The 20,691-nt window shown below is 39.7% G+C and overlaps 1 protein-coding gene across 6 annotated transcripts in view; it reads right to left on the bottom strand.

Annotated features, from left to right (window-relative positions):
• The window catches only part of GRM1 (glutamate metabotropic receptor 1), a 408,193-nt gene that overhangs the window by 53,749 nt on the left and 333,753 nt on the right, over positions 1–20,691 (bottom strand). For all 6 annotated transcript variants that reach the window (XM_059400900.1, XM_059400899.1, XM_059400898.1 and 3 more), the window contains exons 5-6: positions 16,769–17,015; positions 11,251–11,419 (exon numbers count right to left, since the gene is read on the bottom strand). In XM_059400900.1, the coding sequence (XP_059256883.1) occupies positions 11,251–11,419; positions 16,769–17,015 (416 nt within the window). The remainder of the gene's footprint in view (positions 1–11,250; positions 11,420–16,768; positions 17,016–20,691) is intronic.

The following is a 20,691-nucleotide window of genomic DNA, read 5'->3' as shown; positions in this document are numbered from 1 at the left end:
TGTGCGCATACGCATGCTTCTGCGCCTTTTATATGTGTGTGTTTTAATCCATGGCTCTCACATGGAATCAACATAGTAAACAAATAAATATCTATATAATAGATATGTTTCATCCAGATACAGTTTTTTTTTTTTTTGTTATAGAATACTTTATTTCCTAGATTAAGTAAGTTATATAAAGGGAGCAAATTATTTGGGAAATACAAATTCTCAAAGTTCACTTAAGACAAAAATGATAACTAGAGTAGCCCTTACAACTATAATTAAAGACCTTTCAAAAACACAACAAAACAAACAAGAACAACAGAAACAACAAATAACCTCTAGGGACTGTCAACTTCATCTGTGAAGTATTTATTAAAAAAATACCTAAAATAATATAATTTCTGGAATAAATCTCCTATTATTGTCTCTGATTTATATCCAAATCTTCCCAATAGCATATTATTGATTATTTTTATATTTTCTGTATCTTTATATGAGTCATGGTTACTGATATTTCTTTTGCATGTATAGCAGCCCCTCCTGATCCACGGTCAGTCTTTGTTCAGAAGCATACAATCCTCCTGACATATTATCAGGAGGTCAATAGCAGCCTAACAATTTATCACAGTGCCGACATCATTCACCTCACTTCATCTCATCACGTTTTATCATCTCATCATTTTATCATCTCAAATCATCCCAGAAAGAAGGCTAAGTACAGTATAGTAAGATACTTTGAAAAAGATAGAGACCACATTCACAATTATTGTTATAATTTTTTAATGTTTTAATTTTTTATAAACATATACTGTATTTTTAGCCCCAGGGGTACAGGTCTGTGAATCGCCAGGTTTACACTTTTCACAGCACTCACCCTAGCACAATATTGTTATAATTATTATGTGTCATTATCAGTTACTGCAATTAATCTTTTATTTATAAATTTTATTTATAAATTAAACTTTATCATAGGTATGTAGATCTAGGAGAAAACATCGTATATATTAGTTTAGAACTATCTGTGGTTTTAGGAAGAGGGTGTCTTGGAACATATCCCCCAAATAAGAGGGGACTATTATATTTTTAATTTTTTTTTCAAGATTTTATTTATTTATTTGACAGAGAGAGATCACAAGTAGGCAGAGAGGCAGACAGAGAGGAGGAAGCAGGCTCCTCCTGGATTCCTACCTGGACTGCTGAAGAAACATGAATCCTAGACCCTTTTCTAATAAAAGGGCAGAGAGCCCGATGGGGGGCTCAATCCCAGGATCCTGGGATCATGACCTGAGCCAAAGGCAGAGGCCCTAACCCACTGAGCCACCCAGGCTCCCCAAGAGGGGTCTATTATAGTATATATTCAGTAACTGACTAAAGTATGTTTTCACTTTTGTCACAAGTACTTTTTATGATATCTTTGAGTCACAATGACAGTTTTGATATTTTACTGAAAGTGCCCTTAAAGGACCAAGGCTTACTAAGGCCCAGAGCCTGCTTTGATTCTTTTTATGTCCTGTGCACACAGAGCTATTCATTATTAGTGAGACCAGGTGAGCTGCTGGTACATACAATGCCATGATTCAATTACATAGACCCTGTAGGAGTCTTAAAGTATTTATGCAAGGAAATCAAGTGTTCATTTTGTGACTAAGTTTCTGAAGTAACTTGAAATGGATTTTTTAAATTAAGGTTTTATTTAGAGAAAGGATATGAGTGCCTGGGTGGTTTGGTTGGTTAAGCATCAGACTCTTGATTTCCGCTCAGGTCATGATCTCAGGGTCGAGAGATAGAGTCCCCTGTAAGGCTCCAGACTCTGTGGGGAGTCTTCTTAAGATTTTCTCCCTCTGCCCCTCCCTCCGCTTCTCCCCTAATATGCATGCATGCTCTCTTTCACATAAATAAATCTTAAAAAAAAAAAAAAAAGAAAGAAAATAAATAGCATCTCAAGAGAATGTAATGAAGGAAAGATAACTGTGAATCAGAGGAAACAGAAAAAATTTTCTTCAGAAGAGAAATGCCCAAAAGACTAAACAGAATAGAGAAGCTGAGTCTACTCTGATGAGGACTGCAGGAGAGTCAGCTGCATGAGAGAAGAGCTAGCGCTGCCCTCTTCTTTCCTATCATGTCCTGTATGTGAGCTGGGGCAACAGTCAACTTGAGCGAGAAGTTTTTCTCCCACTCACTGAGTTCCTCAAAGGAAGTTTAAGTTTCCTTCACATTCACGGAGCTAGTGAAGTACGGAAGCTGAAGGGACTCCGTTTTAGAAAAGCTCCATCTCGTTTTTCTACAGGACCCCGATAATCATGTTTCATATTTTACTTCTAAACAAGTCGAGGAAGCTCTGTTCTCCTTTCAAGGGGGAAATAAAGTTAATTGTTCTCTGAATTTTGTTCTAAGCTCCAAATCCCTGATAGCACTTAAGAAAATCCAGATCCCCAACATGTCCCAGGATGTTCGCTTCAAACAAACCTCGGCTGATACTGGCATCAAGACTCAGCTTCCGCTACCTTATGGAATAACCTGTTCACCTGACACCTCGATTGGACTGGATTCCTACCTGGACTGCTGAAGAAACATGAATCCTAGACCCTTTTCTAATATAAACCTCTAACCCCAAACAATGACAAGATTCATTCTCCTTTCCTTTCTGAGTCTCCCAGATACTCTGTCTGCCATTCTCTGCCACTCATGCTATTCAATAAACTCTTCTTTCACTTTCTCTGGCTCCTGGTTTGTTTTATTTTGTTTTGTTTCATGTTTGATTTCTATCCTGTGTGAAGCCAAGGGCCCTCTAGGTTGGTCTTATGGGATCTTCCTCTGGGTCCTCGTAACCATGCTACATCACTGGCATGGTTCTTGGCATATATTAATTACTCAATAATGCAGATGGAAGAAAACAGAAAAATAATATAGACTATGACATAAACAGAAAAAATGTAAATGAATTCAAAGAGAATGAAAAATTAAAGTTAAGAAAACCTTACAAAAACTAAATAAAAAATGCCAATGAAAAAACTCCCCACACTGTAATTTATTACAAGGAAAATGTAATAAAAATGGTATAGTAATATAAAATCATCACAAGAGCAGACATATATTGAACCAGGCTATATGCTAGGACCTTTGTACAAAATTACACTAACCCTGCACAACCACTCCAGGGGGTGGAGTTAATTATGTGAGTTCTGCAGGTGAGGAAGTCACTACAGAAGAGATTCATGTCTTGGGCAAATCTCAGTCATGTTATGTTCAGTTACTTTCAAAGCTAGGCTCTCAGTCATGTTATGTTCAGTTACTTTCAAAGCTAGGCTCTTCCCAGTGTAACAATGGCTGCCAGGGTGATGACATGTTGTGCTGAGAACAAAAATTACATCTCAGAGGCTGGTAGATATATACTCAATTAATCAACCTTTGTTTAGTGGTGCTGTGTGCCAGACATGGTGCTATACATGGCATAAATTTTTGAGAAACCCAATTGTTAAGGCTAAGGAGCTCAAAATCTAACGCAATGTGTTAGTGTGGCACCTAGGGGCCACATTTAAAGAGACACTCTCCTTCAGGGTTGTGTAAGTATGCACCCTGCACTTGCACAACCTTGAGAGTGAGAAACTCCTTAAATTCTTATACTTCAAGAACTCTTTACTTACAAAAACAAATGGGCCCTGTTTCTGCCACTGCCACTGTCCAATATCATGTGATTAGCAGCAGCACCTAGCAGGACTCATCCCCAGAAATTGGCAAGCTGGGTCTGAAACTAGGGGGATCACCAACAACTTCAGTAAATGTGTGATTAGCATAGCTCTGGTCAACCTATGAGAGGCAAGCATATAGGTATTACTCAAAGTGGCTGTGGATAAATTAATAATTCCAAGAATTTCTCATTATGATTAGTGCTTAAAGAATTTTTTTTCTCATTCAGAGGGTCTATAATAATTTCATGTTTTCACATGCACAATAAGATACCAAAAAAAGGGTGTTTTATCTTCATTTTTTAAAAAAATCATAGCCAATATGTTTTTAGTCACCAGAGCAGATCGTATTGTTGTTATGCAATCACAGCCTTCTCAGATAAAAAGAAAAATTTTATATTCTTGTGGGAAATTTATATTCAGATATTGCCATCCTGCAGTGGGATTTAGAAAGTATTATATAATGGACAAAGCATATCATCATTTCACTTGGTTGCCAAAATGGCTGCATTAACTATGAACAGTTTAAGTGGGTAGTTTGCTTTGAATCACAAGAGAAAGAGAAAGTGGAGGTGGATGGGGCAGTTGTGGCTGATGATATTATAGCTAACTTCTTAGCTCAGCTCATGGTTCTATGCGGATAATCTTATTTTGAGAAAACACAAGCTGAGGTATTAAGGCGTGGAGTTTCCTATTTGCACCTTACTTTCAAATGGCTCGGGTTCAGGGAGAACACTAGGTGGGGAAAAAGAGAGAGGAATAAAGAAATTAAGAGAAGGGTGCGGGGAGAGGAAATATAGTGAAGGATTCATAATTACTGATTGTAGTTGGTGGCTGCATGAGTGGTCAATTTAATGTGTTTTTTTTTTTTTTTTCACATTTGAAAGTGAGGAAAAATGAGGGAAGTACTAACGAGATCAAAATTATGAGCAAATAGGAAGAAAGAGCAAATAGGAAGAAAGATATATCATTACAGATACAGGGAGTTTCCAGAGAGAATTTACAGCTAGTAGGCTTGCGATAACTTCAAAAAATTTCCGAAAGCTTCAGGCAAATGGGCTGGATGGGCTGGGTAGTGGGGAGAGGCCATGACACACCCGTGCAAGCTACATAGTGACCAGGGAATAACGATTGCTTGCACCATGAGAATATTTGTTCAAGGTAGATGTCAGTTTAAAATGATTCTCTTGCCACCAAATTCAAGACAAAATTCCTCTTCCTACTGCCATGAAGAGAAGACAGCATATCCAAGCAATTTCAAAGCACACACACTGGAGGAGAATGAAACCATTCCAAATGCTGTGGCCTAACATATGAAAACAAAAATAGCTACAAGTATAAAGAACTGTAGCTACAGCATGACACACTTTGAACTCTGAATTTTGGAGCAATTGCAGATGGAAAAGCTGCACATAAAATAATTTGTCCTGCATTATCCATAATGTAACCTAAAAGAAAATCAGCAGGTGAGCTGATTCAGTGTGAGGGTAGGAAGAGTGCAAGGGGGTGCATCATATGAGTTCTTCCCACCCCACTGTTTTAACCTCCCAATCCCAGGTATTGGGATTAAAGGGAGAGTAGTATCTCCTCAAGTGGCAAATTACCAGGAAATGGTGCTATAGCCTCTCTTTGGTTATTTTATATTTTAATGAAACTTTTGCAATGTTCTCATCATTGCAAAATAAATGAAATGATAACACTTTTCAAAGTTCATCTATCTGATTTCACATAATACAATGTTTCATATTCTATCACATTATCAAAGTTGTTTTACTCCCTGAGGATATTTAATTGTAATATTGGCAGGTGTGTTGTGATCTGAAGTACAAACATTATGATAGGCCTATATTTTCTTTTCAACTTTGATACTGGATAGCATGGGCTCAAGACACATCTATTTCCTACAGTTATTTCTGCATGAAGGATTGTTGGCAAATAATATATGTTCTATCATATAAAATTCATCCTTATCACATTTATTTTATTATCATTTGGAAAGGTAGGGTGGCACTAATTGCTTGATGATTTTGGGTGAAATGGGGGTTCAGTCTTTCAGAGAGACAGCACCCCTTGCAGAATAATGCTGGAATTGGGTTAAATAAGCAACTGTAAATATAGAAAGAGTTCTTTCAAGAACAGGAAAATGTACAGAGGAAGAGAAAAATCATGCTAAAGAGGCTACAGAAAGAATGGTTTAAAAGCAGGCATTAAAGGATGATGTTGGGTGGCTAAAATGACAAATATTCTGGAATGTGAGGCTCTCATCCCTAATCTTTGCAGAGTCTTGAAATAAAAGATCTACAACAAAGCGGCTGCTTTTTAATCACTGGCCTATGTTGAAAGGTGATAATGTCAATGTGAAAATTAATATTAGCAATCATATATTGAAAGAAAGATATTACTAGAAACTATAAGTTTCCTACATTGGCAACTTCTCTCAAGGAGTTATACTTAGCTACAGAAAAATCCAAAGACAAACTCCTCTAGCAGCATTACCTAATCATGCTTATGGCATTATTAAATCTAAGGACACATAATTACATTAAAGGTCAATGTAAATGGTTTCTTGATAGACTGTCTGAGTGTTCTTTCATCTTTGAAGACATCTTGAATCACAATGAAAATGAACATGTCCCTTTCAGTTTGATACTGAACAATTCTGTGGTTTGGCCTATTTGCTGATCTAAATGGAATGGTAAACAGAGCGACATGGAAGCTGAAGTTGAGCAAAGGGCTTTAGCAGTTTTCAGTTAAAGAGTCTTCTGAGGTCCACACTGCTAATACCTTTTGAAAGTAAACTTTTATCTTTCCAATAGAAAATGCCAACAAATAGGAAGGAATCAGACTCATCCCTCGAAAGGAAATTAGTTAACTTTATTTCAAAGCCTGTAGTTTGTAAGGTATGTGTACCTGGGCTTTTCTATACGTATGTAAGGTGAATTTTATTATATGACAATATGGAATGTGTGAATGAGGAAACATTTGTGATGTATTCTATTATGTTCACGCAATTCTCCAGAATTCTGTTTTGACTGGCTGGGTGAGAATAGGAGGAATCAGGGCTCTTCATTCCTCATGCCCAAACCCCTAGCCCCAAAACCATCCTCTTAAGTAAAAACCCCAAAGGCAAACTTAAGGGGAGGAAAAAAAGAATAAGAGCCAGTGAAAAAAATCTGCAGGATCCTTTCCCTCAACTTCTCTACTGGTTTCCCTGCTTCTATTAAACTCTCCCAAGATCCCTCACTAATATTGCTTCCACAATTCTAGATTCTATTACCTATTAAAGTCGATCTCTATTTATAATTTTATTGTCAACTACTGAGAAAATAAGGCTTAGCAACTGAGACTTGCATTTGGAGGAAATAACATCATATCCTCTAATGACAGGTAGTTGAACCACCTGATGCAGTTCGCTGATGAGAGCTTCAGGCTGGCTCTGGGCCCAGCTTTGGCACTCTCTAGATTGAGAAGGCTTGAGGCAAGTGACTCAGCCTCTCTGGGCCTCAGATTTCTCATGGGGGCCATAGTATCAGCTTTAAAAGCATTGTTTTAAGGGATAATTAAAATGATGACTGTAATGCACCTATGGTTGTACTTGCACAAGAGTATGCTTGATAAACATTCATCTCTGACCTCTATTGTCTCCCTTCTCCTTCCTTTCACTGCCTCCTTTCGCTTTCCTGCCCCTTCTCGGCTCTTTCCTATCCTGCACCACACCAACAAAAATCGCTGCACACTTGATACGGGAGACCACCCTATGTGCCAGGGCTTTGGTGTTTGCTCACAGATCCATTGTCCACACGTTGTGTGCTGCCTCAGATGTTCTTCCTCAAGTCTGTCTCTTAAGCCCTTGGCCACTGGCTCTTGGGAAGTCCTGGACCCTTCTGCAACCCTTACCTCAGCCTCTATCACTGTTGCCTTATTTCAGGCTCCTCCACCTGTCTGTCTCTCCCTTGATTCCGTCACTGGGTTTCAGAAGAGACTCCATTGTACGCAGAAGTACACTGTACACAGAAACTCAGACCAGACTGCAGGGGACTTACAGAGGCTTTGGTCCCTAACTCTTTCTAATTTGAAAAAGGACCATGGAACGGGACATGGATTCTGGCTTCCCCAGTGGCTGCCTAAAGGGATCAGATGGTGTTACTTCCCATGAGCACACTTTGACCAGAGGAGCAGAAAATGGCATGGCACAGGTGCACACATCCTTCTCCCCTCTGCTCCAGTAGACAGTCTGAGCAGCCTGTTCAGAGGTCTCTGTGAAGCTGAACAACTAGTTGTATTCAGTGAAGTGGCATCCTGCTCAGTAAAGCATTGCTTCAGTGATGGTGGTGGTGCTGGTGTTTCTCCATGCTCCCATGGCTCCTTTCCCCTTCCCCTTCATTCTTGCATCTCTGAGATTCTTCTTCCCAGTAATGCATTAGCACTTAAGCCTTGCTTAGTCGTAAGGTCTCAAGAAACCTGCGAACTACATTGTCCAGGCTTTCTTGCTAATGTCTTCTGGATGGTGTTGACAAAATGCAAGGACCTAACGGGAGACCCAAGAAAAGGAGAGAGGAGAAGCCAAAGTATCCTCTCATGCCCAGTTCAGGGGGCATCTCAGGAGCAGCTGTGACTCCTCCTTGTGTCCCTCTGAGCCAGGGTGAAGATGATTCTAGCTGTTGGTTACCTCTGAGGTGCCCTGGGAATCCTCTTCCACTTCTATAACCAATTTCTTATATTAAATTCCTTTTATCAAACAACCTGGCAAGGGTTCTTTCTTCCTGTCTGAACCCTGACTAATGTAACACACAGCCATAAAATGTTTGATCTTATTTAACTGTGTTTATGGAAAGGTTAAAATAAATTTCTGTTTCTGTAAGATATTTACAAGATATTATATATATATTTCCAAAAACCAATAACATAAGAAAACTGGACTTTTAGCTACTTTGAGAGAAATTACCATAAGAGAGTTCTGTGGGTTATCATAAAGAGTCAAATCATTTATTTTAGCACTTTAAATGGCATTTGATATTCAAAATGAATACTCCTTTTCTCAACAGTGTATTACCCAGTTAATGCAAGGGCAAGTCCTACAATCCCCTCTCTCATTGCCTCTCTCCTTCCTGTCTTTGTAGTGGCTACTGAGGGATCTGGCTCTCTGCATCCTGGGCCTGGTAGGTGGCAAATTGGTGGTGTAAGAATCTAAGTGCTATCATTTGGTAAATGGGATTCAGATTTCATTTGTTTCCATACCTCCCCTGGTGCTTATGGGAAACAAACAAACATTCCACACACACCCCCACCTCCACTCCAGGTGCCATTGAGAACAGGCATATTTTCCTCCTGCAGGGTACAAAATATTTCTAAAATTAGACCCCAAGAGATTTGCATTTATAGCGAGTGCTCTGTAATGGCTCCGCGATGATTTCTGGGATCTTCTTCAATAACAAACACTGCATGGGCGTAATGCAAACGTATTGCCAGAAATACTTTAGTATCTAGGCATAGAGATGTATGCAGACAGCCTTTCCTCTGAACTTGGGGAGGGAAGGCCTTTCTTCTGGACTGTACAAATCCGAATCCATACGGTATGTGAGGCTCTGTACATGGCCTGCCAGCAATCACAGCAATAGCAGGGAATTGTGAAAGGGGGCTGGAGTTCAGAGAATCTTTAGAATGATTAGTTTTCTCTTGCCAGGGTTGGTTGGTTTGTTTTTCTTACACTCTGAAAAACCCAACTTTTAGTTCCATAAACTGTTTTACAGTGGTTGTGTGCAGCATAGACAATGCTACCACACAAGCTGAAAAGGCCTGAGCCAGACATGTGATCCTTTTTGAGTCACAGAAGTCCATGAGCTCAGGGTTTCTCTTTTGTCCCCATGGTATGACCTCTGTCTCAAATGTCATGTTTCCTCACCATTCAGGAAGGATGACAAACATAGAATCCAGTGGTCTGGCATTTCGTGGAAATAGTCAAGAAGCTACAGGCCTCTGGATTTTAAACCACCAGAAAGCCTCACGTGGAAGAATTTCATCAGGACAAGAATCAGAAATGGGATTCCTGGGGAGGATCCGATCACACTGGGGTGGCTGCAAGCATGCTTTCACTGCTGAAACACTTCTGTGCAGAGTGGAAACTCATGGTATCTTCGAGCCTCCTGAACGCCCCCGCACTACTCCAACCTTGCAGGACTGCTTGCCCATATCTTCCCACAATCCAAGGACTAACCCTGGGCTTGGCAGGAGCACAAAGAAGGAGTCCAGCTGAATTGGTTAGAGTCATGACAATACTTAAGTACTTTAAATATCACACCTGCATAGAAGGCACAAGACATCTACAACTAGGGTGAATAAAATGAATATAGCTTTGTGTGTCAACCATACTCCATTTAAAAAAATGAAGATGCAATCAATCAACCCATCAATCAAACAAACTGGGGTGAATGGTCTCAGAAGTCTACTGCTTCCTCAGAGTATCCGGTATCACTGAGAGTTTGAGTTCATCACAATAGCTCTTCAAAAGATGTTGCGGTTTCCAAATCCTCTGCCTTCACGGAGCAGATGTGAAGCTCTTCCATTTTCTGCACCAGCACTTCCGCACACGACCAGACTGCTCAGTGTACCTGTCAGGGCTTCTCCCTGCAGGGGCGGTCCACGGCTCCCAAGAAGGGCAGTGGTGGTGTGGCTGGAGGGGCCGGCGTGGCTGGAGGGGCCAGCACCTCCCACGGTGTCTACTCCAGCCCAGCTGTGCTGTGTGACATTTATGTGACAGCCTGTCTGCTCCCAGAGTTGAATCACAGAAAATTAGTGAGGGGAAAGACCTAGCAGGTCATTTAATCCATCCTCCTGCCAGTTGGCAATCACTGCCCTACACTCCATTTCCTAGTGTATCATCTAGTTTGATTTTAAATAGCATGAATTCAGGGAGCATTGTTGCCATGTCTTCTTTACTAAGAATTCTCTCTAGATCTCCCAGCCAAAGGCGATGTGTATTTACCCTACTGTTATGCATACAGCTATATCATGGTTACTCACTTGCCCCAGGCTGATGAAAAAAAAAAAAAGCTTCTAAGAATAATTAAGAAGTGAGGACTCTCTCTTGGCTAGAAAATGCCAATTTCAGGAAAAATTTAAAAATGTGGTGGTGAAAAGATAACTGATAAGCAGCTTCTGCAGTAGCTCATTTCAACTTCTTTTATGTTTATTATGCACTTATTTTGTATTGTTCAGCTTCTGCTTTCTTTAACAATAGCTACAACTATGACTAAGCATTATCACTGGTTTTGGTTTCCACATTTACTTGTTTTAATTTTTAATTCAAGTATTTGTCTCCTTGCTTTCTATATTGGATTGAAGATTCTGGCTCATCAATGCAATTCAGATAAGGACTATTCTTAAATATTTGAATGGTTTGCCTATTTCATTTCCTGATCTTTCTCTGTTTTCCCAATTTTAGCTAAACACAATTACAAAAACAGAAAGCTTGACACACCCTTTCTGAGCAGTCTTGTCTAAGAAAAATGTCTGTTTTTCTTTATATAGGCCCATGCAGGTGGTCTCTTCCTGTCCTAGAATACATCTGTGGTCAGCTTACCTTAATTTGACCCTTTAAGCAAGGCTCACTGCACACAGACCGTACCACTCCACTCTTGTTCATTTGGATTTTGTAATCATCGATGTTCAACACACCTTCGTGCCAGGTTCCTACATGTACGTAGTCATAGCGATTAGCTTCTGTGTACTGAAGATTCATGATATCATACCTACAGAGGAAACAACACATGTGTCTTGGAGAGTATAGGCATGATGCAGAAAATGGAAAAATTCAGTAAACAGACACACCAGAAGGAAGCTAAGAGCAAGGATCATCGCACTTCCTAATGCCTGTCAATATTTTATTTCATTTCTAAGGTTTCCTCTGATTTTCCAAAATGTGTTTCATCTACAGTCTGTGTATTGTCTATATCTGCTAAAGAATGTATTACTCCTACACTTTACTCTGTTAATTCTCCCCCCAAATAATCCTATATGTGCTGAGTTGTTTTTCATTTCCTTCAAATCATTACTCACTAATTTATTCTTTGAACGAGTCATGATTCTGGAGAACATTAATTTCTTAACTTGATTACTTTCATTCTAATGTCCTTTTTCACATTCAGTTGTCATTTTCATCACGCTGGATTAAGAGAAGTGAGTTTTACCAAGTCTGGAACCTATTTAAGGTGCTAATAAAGCAAGAAATCTGAGAAACACAGCTTTAATTAACAAGGATGTTGGGGATTTAACATCTTGAGCACTGACATTTAAACTGGTCTCTTCCCTGATTAGGACAAACATTTCTGAATCTAAATAATCGGCGTCAGTTATTCCAGTAATTTCAAATGCTGCAATGCTACACTATGGCAAAATCTACATTTTGAAATGCTCACTGCAGCTGAGTGTGCTCTGGGGGCCAGACCTCATCATTTTTCAGTGTGGACAATGGAGAACATTCTCCAAAGCAATGAAAAGAGCACTGGACTTGACATTCGAATGCGTAAGCTAGAATCTTTTTTCTAACATTTTCGCAATAGATTATACTACTTAGGAATGTCCCTGAACTCTTAAAGGTCCACGGGGTTCTTGTAGGGATTAATTAACATAAGCCACGTAAAAAAAAACGATTTCACAATTGCATATGTAAGGCAATATCACTACATCACTCATATTTATATTACTATGAATGTCCTAAAAAACTCTGGTTATGTTCATTACCATAAGAAAACTGGAGAACAAAAGCTGTCTCTCTCGCAGTCATTGGAAATCCTCTGGCAATCATCAATCTTTCCGCCATGTTGCTATTTACTCCAAGTAAGCTGTAACTCATGTGGCAGTTTCCCAAAAATGTATGCCTGACTCCCTCTTACTGCTCTGCAAAATGGGATTCTTTTTGCTGCATTACCTGCGCAGTTCTCACGGTCCTGCACTGAATTTAAGAGGCATGGTTTCTTGCTCTTTGTGCTTGACCGGAAGAAATAGATGGCAACTACCGAACATGTATTCCTCTTCTTCACCTCCCAACCCCCAACACCCTTACCTAATCCATTTTGCAATTCTTTTTCTCTAACCAGATTCAGACTCAGAGTCCTCCTTAGCTCAGCACTCCTGGAAGCTATCATTAATCTCAGCGGGCATCCAAAACCTACTGGCTTTTTCTGGATTAGTTCTTTATATAGATAACTATTATCCTTTGTTGGCTTTTCTGTCTGTTCTTAACATGCAAATGCATTCTGCCAACCACAGGATGGCTAGCGGCTTCTCCACATCCACATTCTGGCAATTTCTCTAAAGGGAAAGGGGACTCTGGGAGAAGAAAGGAAGTTTCTCCCCTACTTTTCCAGGAGAATGGAACCTACCAGGTGAGAAGGAAAAACCGGCACACCTGGAACACAGTATTAATCTCTTTGTTGTTCTGACTTTGGGCTGAGAAATAAAGGTTCTCATTCTTCTAGCTGTGGAGCCATCCCAGGATGTTCTGCAGAGTAGCTTTCTGAGGGATACCCAAGTGGCTATTAACCGCGTGCAGATGGCTCCTACACATCTTGAGGATCAGTGATGCTAATCTACATCTCCAAAACTTTGCATGTTAAAGTCATGGTTATAGAACCTATTGTGAATGTTTGGTGAATAATTTCCTTTTTCATTTCCTTTAATTTTTATGTTGTACCCCATTTTGTTGTTGACTCTCCTTAAATATTTTCACTGAAGACTTTGGTGCAATGCTGGCTTTATAGTATCTTTTTCCTATAAATCAGTTTGATGAGGAAACAGAAGGCAAACTGAGGACAAGGTAGAAGCTGACAACCCACAATACCCCTCCCCAAGATGGGATGTATGTGGCATTCCTCAGGCACTACTGCCTGCCCTAAAGCTAAGAAAAAGCAATTAGTTAACCTATAGAGATCACAGTCCTGTAAGACATGAGTCTCTTCCAGTTACAAACGTTCTAGCAATCTATGAGAACAAAGCATTTCTGTCAATAGCCTAGCTTCCAGAAGGAAATTTAGATATAATTATATGTCCTTATAGCCTGCAGTCCATTGACAGATACTTGAAGTGGGCAGAGTGCAATGTTCCTCCTGGAAGCTCCCAACTAACTTATGTTAATGCCTTGCTAGAGGGAAAAACAACCTTAACTTGAAAAAGGCAAGGCCTCTGGTATCCTGTGAGTCTTCTTTAACATAAGAAAATCCTTTCTAAACCTCACTTTCCCTTATAGTCCCCAACCCCATAGTATATAATCAGCTACCCCTCACAAAGCCTGGGCAGTAGCTTTTTCTGCCCATGGGTCCTGTCCCCACGCTTTAATAAAACTACCATTTTGCACCAGAGACATTTGAAGAATTTTTTCTTGTCATGGGCTCCATACCTCACCCCACTGAATCTCACCTATATTCCAAAACCACATCAAGTTTCCTTTTTAAAAAAGATTTTATTTATTTATTTGACAGAAGGAAACACAGTGAGAGAGGGAATACAAGCAGGGTCAATGGGAGAGGGTAAAGCAGGCTTCCCACTGAGCAGGGAGCCTGATGCCATGGCAGGCCCTGGGATCATGACCTGAGCCGAAGGCAGATACTTAACCCACTGAGCCACCCAGGCACCCTCACATCAAGTTTTCTAAGTCTTATTTCAATCCTCATTTGCTCTTCAATAGGAGAAATCAGTTCACACTTTATTAGCATTTAGAAACTGAAAAATTCATAACATTTTGGCATGAAAACACGTTTTTAAAAAGCTCCAAAAGCCAGAGGACAAAAATACTGAAAGATACCAAGGGAAAAAACTGAGACACTAAACAGAAGCCTTCCCCTGTGCTATGTGTGTTAATGAACACTGCTCTTTTCTCTTGACCCCAGAGTCCCTCCTCAGCATGTTGGCATTTATTTGGAATATCCTCATGCTGTACATTACAATTGTATAGCATCCTCTCGATGCACTCAGTTTATGCTGCATGATGATTAACTAAAATAATCACAAGAGGGACCAAGAGCATGCATGGTGGTATGAGAGGGCATGCGAGCAGAGGGAGGTGGTTAAAACAGAAGCTGAGCGCAGATTAAGCTGACCAGTTTCAAGCATGAGGAAATGATCCTTGAAAAGGAACCCAGGGGAAAGCTCATAATTTGAACATGTAATTACACGTGGAGGAAAAACAAGCTAAAACTATGTGCCTATATTTTGGATAACTTGCAAATAAAGAGAGCAGGAGGAAACTCGTATGTATGGAGCGTCTAAAAGGCATCTGGTCCTGTAGAGTGCACACTGTGTACATTGCCTTAGAGAATCATGAAGGAAGGTTCCTATTCCAAATCTTACAGTTTAGGGAGCCTAGTTTCCAGTGGAACCCAGGATGACAACCATGGGCTTGAAGGAGAGAGTGCTCAGTGTTTTGAATCTCAGGTTCATTTGTTCCTGCTGGTACTGTTTCCCAGAGTGCCCAGCACCTGGAAGATTTCCACATCCCCAGGCCCTAAATTATTCAATCCACCCCACTCACATTTGGATCTACATCTCCTCCTACCTAACTGGCAGCCTGGAAGGAATCGGATAAATTCGTCATTGTCTGAACGTTGTCTGAGCACGGCACACAAAACTTTAAGCTTATATGAAGGAAGAGATATGTTGAGAATTACTTAGGGTCAGATAGTCTCTAACAGTATCTTTGAAATGACATTAAGCAGGCTGCCAGCATCTTTGCCTAATTTTAGGATTAGCTAAAAGGCAGCGTGATGTGGCAAAAAGATTATAAGCGTCAGATTTAGATGGCATTGCCTCTACCAGCGACTCTCTGCATGAATTTAGGTGAGTTTCTTAGTTTCTCTGACACTCAGTTTATCATCTGTAAAAGAGGATAATGATATGCCTATAGCAATGAGGATTAAATGATTTGATGTTCCATTTTAACACAACATATGCTTTCCTAAAATTTCTCATTCCGTAAAATCATATACTGGAAGATAACAGGGCTTATGAGAAGGGGAAAAAAAAACAACAAAAAACAACCAAGATTGTGGGCATACTGTATAGCAGCCAAGCTGAGGGCCTTTTTCTTTCCTTTAGCAGACTTTAATCTTTTCCCACGATTCTGATTATCCCTTGCCTAGAAAAATTCATATGAACGAACACAACTGCTCTTTAAACTGACATCATTCTCTATCAGTCACATGTGAGCTAACATATCATAAAAGCAGCTATTGCAGAACAGAGTGTGTATAAAATGACTTGGGGAAAAACATATATATTTGTTAGGTTTCATTTTTCTTTGCTTCCTGAATAATTCTTTGGAAACCATAGAGAGTTGACAGCAGAAAGAAAACTCTTTTCTTTTTTGTTTCAAGACACATGTTAGCAGAAACATAAGTTAGCCTGAGGAAACAGGATACATGAGGAGGACTTGGTTCTCTTCATATAGTAAGCTTTTACTCTTTTTTAAAGATTCATTTCTTTATTTATTACACACACACACACACACACACACACACACACATACAGAAAGAGCATGAGCAGGAAGGAGGGGCTGAAGAGGGAGATCCAGTCTCCTTGCTGAACAGGGAGCCCAATGCAGGACTCAATGCGGGACTCATTCCCAGGACCCCAGGATCATGACCTGAGCTAAAGGCTGACATGTAACAAACTGAGTTACCGAGGAGCCCCATATATTAAGCTCTTATTAAAATATTACACAACCAGCATGGCCTTGGGACCAATCAATCAGAAAGATGCTGATCTGGTGCTGGAACTGCCAGGGAGGAGCCTGCTACTCAGGTATAATTTCTTCCATTTCTTGGGCTTGTAGGAGGTCCCATGTGTTCTGAGGGAAGGACCAGGGTAATAGCTGGATAAGAGGGTGGCACTGGAAGAATACAGGATTGTGGGTGTTCACCAATAAGTTTTCAATGTTTTATAACATAATTTCCATCTAAGATTAGCTCCATCTTTTGACCTTTCTAGTTGTATCTATCCTTATAACACCTGGGAACCATGAAACCAAAGGGACCAGAGTTGCCGTCTTTTCAGCTCAGAGAGGACCATATGGTTATTCAAACACATTATAGAAAAGACTGCTTTACCTTCCAGGAGCATCCCCTTTCTCATCAAACCACACCTCCTCTCCAGACACACCGATGAACGTGGACTTGATGAGGAAGTCCAGGAGTTTGCTGCCGTCGATGGGCTTCATGGCATCACAGAGGCCCACATGGCCTGGGCAGAGGGCGTGGTGCATGTTCTGCAGCCCATGAGCCATGGCGTAGATGGCATTGATGACAAACCCCATCTTACTGTCCTGGACATAGTTTTCTTCTAAGCTTTCATTGCCTGCAACACAAAACAGACTGCTAACAGGGTTGTGATAATGAGGTCTAGGAGTGCATGTTTAATCCTCAAATGCTTTTCAGCATTTGGTCTTAGAGGAAGGAAAAGCCAAGTCCACTTGTTCTAGCCTTATACATGTAACTAGTTCTAGTTCTATCTACAAATAGTTTATTCAATTTTATTTTCTGAACTCAATAATGGTTTCATAACATATGAAACACACTCCATAGAGGCAAAGATAAAGAACTTTCAAATATTGCAAGGAAATCCTTAAGGAGCAGTGAAAATAACTCATTCTGTCTTGGTTCACAGAGACTTATATTAAAAGTCTCCCTATATCACAGTACTAAAAAAGTGTTTTTTATATCCTCTATGACAATTCACAATCTAAAATAACTCAGTTTGTGTATTACCTAAACCCTGTTATTTTCTTTCGATGATTCCACTAATTTTATGATCTCTAGGGCCAAAAAAAAAAAAAAAAAAAAAAAAAACCAGATTAAAAAAAACTAGGTACTAAGAATCTCTCCTTATATATGGTTGACAGTATACAAATAACTGAATCAGATTTTCTGATTATTAGAAACTCAGGTAAATTGTTTCTTGATGGAAAAGTCATACTACACATTTAATTTTAGCCTTTAACCTTTACCCATGAATTTTTAAAACACTGCAATCATTTCTACCTAAGTCACAGTGACCAAAGTTTCACAATTGCCTAGCAAGTTTCCCAAGAACAGTATAAAGTTAGATATGAGCACCATATCAGAAGTCTAAGCTTTTGGAGTTATGCATGGATAAGAAATTCAGAACCCTAATTTTTCTATACAAATGACATTAGGGCATTTATAATGCAGGGGCCAAAAAGTAACATTATTATAAAACAAGGGGGCCTGCAATTGCTGATTTTAGGGAAGTCATCCATGGGGACCAGTTGAGCAAACTTTTATAGCATCCCTATTGTGCACGACAGTACTCTGGTGGGCCCCCAGGCCCTTTTCCCCGCCACATTGGGGAGGCCAGGTCAGGGGGAGGTAACAGAGCCCAGAATACAAGGATGAGTCAAGCCAGGTGGAGACATCCAATCAGAAAAGCACCTCCGTAACCACCCAAGAATGTGGGCCCTGCCTTTTGGGCACCAATTCTGACCAGAGTGATAAGCTAGTTCAAATAGCTACTATAGGGTGAATTATAATTTAATTGGCCACCTGTGTGTGGCCAGGCTCAACCACATGGCCTTTACTCTATAAAAGTTAGTCTGTGAGGCTGGGAGGGGTTGCCTCTTTTCAAGAGATGGCCCTGGCTGGTCAGGTTGATTCTCGATGCTTGGTGTGAAATAAAGCTTGCTTAACCTTCAAAAAAAAAAAAAAAGAAATTCAGAACCCAGTTGGATTTGGTTGAAAACAGATAATAAAACAAAATAGATTTGAAACACATCACTGGCATAATTCAGAGATTTTGTACCTAGTTCCAGAAAATAACTTCTCTCTTTGGGGGGCTTTCCTTCCACCACCCTGACCAATAGTGAGGGATCTATGCTATGTATGCTCCAGGTGCTAGAAGCTGGGAAAGGTCATGAGTTCAGCCGTTGATGGGAACTGAGAACAATAGGGGGCTCCTTGAACCCCCAGCCACCTGACCTCTTTGTTCCAGCCTAGTAGGCCACTGGACACTAAGTTTCCTGCTACGGAGTAGCAGAGAAATGAGGCAAGGTAGGAGTGTTTGGAAGAAATGGTAAAGAGCTTTGACTTTGATGTTGAGCTTAAGATGAAATATAACATTTCTAAAAAATTATTTTTTTAAAGATTTATTTATTTATTTGAGAGAGAGAGTGAGCGCATCATTGGGAGAGGCAGAAGGAGAGGGAAAGAGAATCCTAAGCAGACTCCAAGTTGAGTATGGAGCCTGACGTGGGGCTTAATCTCACAAACTTGAGATCGCAACCTGAGCCCAAACCAAGAGACACATGCTTAACTGACTATACCACCCAGTCATCCCTAAAATGTTATATTTTAAACATATTTTAAAAAGATTTTATTTATTTGTTTGTGTGTGTGAGAGACAGAGAGAGAGCACAAGCAGAGGGAGAAAAAGGCTCCCCTGCTGAGCAAGCAGCCTGTGCAAGACTTGATCCCAGGACCCTGGTATCATGACCTGAGCAGAAGGCAGATGCTTAATGAGCCACACAGGCATCCTCACTTATCTTTTTTACATTATAAATTTCATATCATACATAACCAACCCTTATATGTTATAGCTATGTTGTTTTCCTAAAATCTCAATTTTATCTTGGATTTTAAAAAAATATTTTTTCTTCTTATTTGTTTCCATCTCTTACCCACATCTAAACACTACATTGTTAACCTGCTATTATTTCCACTCTATTAATTATTTTATTTTACAATGCTGCTTTATTTAAAATTTCTTGATGTTTTGACCAGAGCAAAGAGGGCTTAATACATATATTCTGTAACAAGGCAGGATCCATCACCTATTTGGGGTTAAATATAAATAAATCTATCAGATATTTATTTGTGCTATTGTATCCCTAATACTGTGTGAATGCATAATGCCATGCTAAGGGGTACAAAAAGTTAATAGACTGATTATTTGTGCACAAAGAAGTTTATAGTCTAGTTGAGATGATGGGAGTAAAAAAATAAAGTCTGGGCAACAACTGCCTTTGAAGGATGGCCTTAAAGTCAGCAGGTTGGTTGAAAAGCAGGTCTTCAGTGTCTCTGATGACTTGGAAATCAGAAAAGATCACGGAAGTAGAGTGGAGACAGCACACTGTCCAGTTAACATTTCAGATAAATAAATATTTCTTCATTTCTTAAATATTCCTTAGATCACTACAGTATTTATTGTGATGCTTGATTTTATGAAAGCTAGTTGTCTTCTCCATGGGGTCTCTTATCTACTTTCTGTAGGTGGATGGAGGCTAGTATACCATGTGTATCAGCCTTGACTAATGATCACAGTTACCAGCTTAAAATAATACCCACTTATCATCACATAGTTCTGTAGGTTAGAGGGCTCAGTATAGCTTGGCTCAGTTCTCTCGTGTAGCATCTCATAAGAATCTGGAGATGAATCGTTACCAAATTCATGTAAGTTGTTGGCTGAATTATGTTCTTTGTAGCTGTAGTACAGGGGTCCCTGTCTCTCTGTTACCTGTCAGCCAGCAGTTATTCCTATAAGTTTTCTACATACTTTTTCACACTGTCCATATGGACACTCTGACAAAGAGGAGTAGAGTACTTCTCATGCTTTAAATCTCTCCAACATATCCTTTTGCCACATTTTTCTGCATCTAAGCTCATGTGGTTTAGATTGGGTCATCTGGATAATCCAGAAAAAATCCCCTTATTTTTAAGGGCCTTTAACCTTAATTATCTCTGCAAAGTATCTTTGCCATGTAACATAACATTCAAAGGTTGCAGAGATTTTGACACCTGCAGGGGGCCATTGTGCTTACCACAAAAAGTTAAAAGCTATTACTTTTTATCTATTTTCAGAGCATATTGTCTTCTTAAAAAACATTTTTTTATTTCATTTGAATGATCTTGGTTACCCCTGCCATCTAATAGGCTTGGAATGTGATCTCTCAGAGGAGTAGCTCCTGGCATTTAACAGACACTGATATGCCTCGAATATGTGCTTACTTATTGTGGATTCT

Source organism: Mustela nigripes, chromosome 5 (assembly GCF_022355385.1).
Source record: "Mustela nigripes isolate SB6536 chromosome 5, MUSNIG.SB6536, whole genome shotgun sequence".
Classification (NCBI taxonomy): domain Eukaryota; kingdom Metazoa; phylum Chordata; class Mammalia; order Carnivora; family Mustelidae; genus Mustela; species Mustela nigripes.
This window is presented reverse-complemented; position numbering and strand designations above follow the sequence as displayed.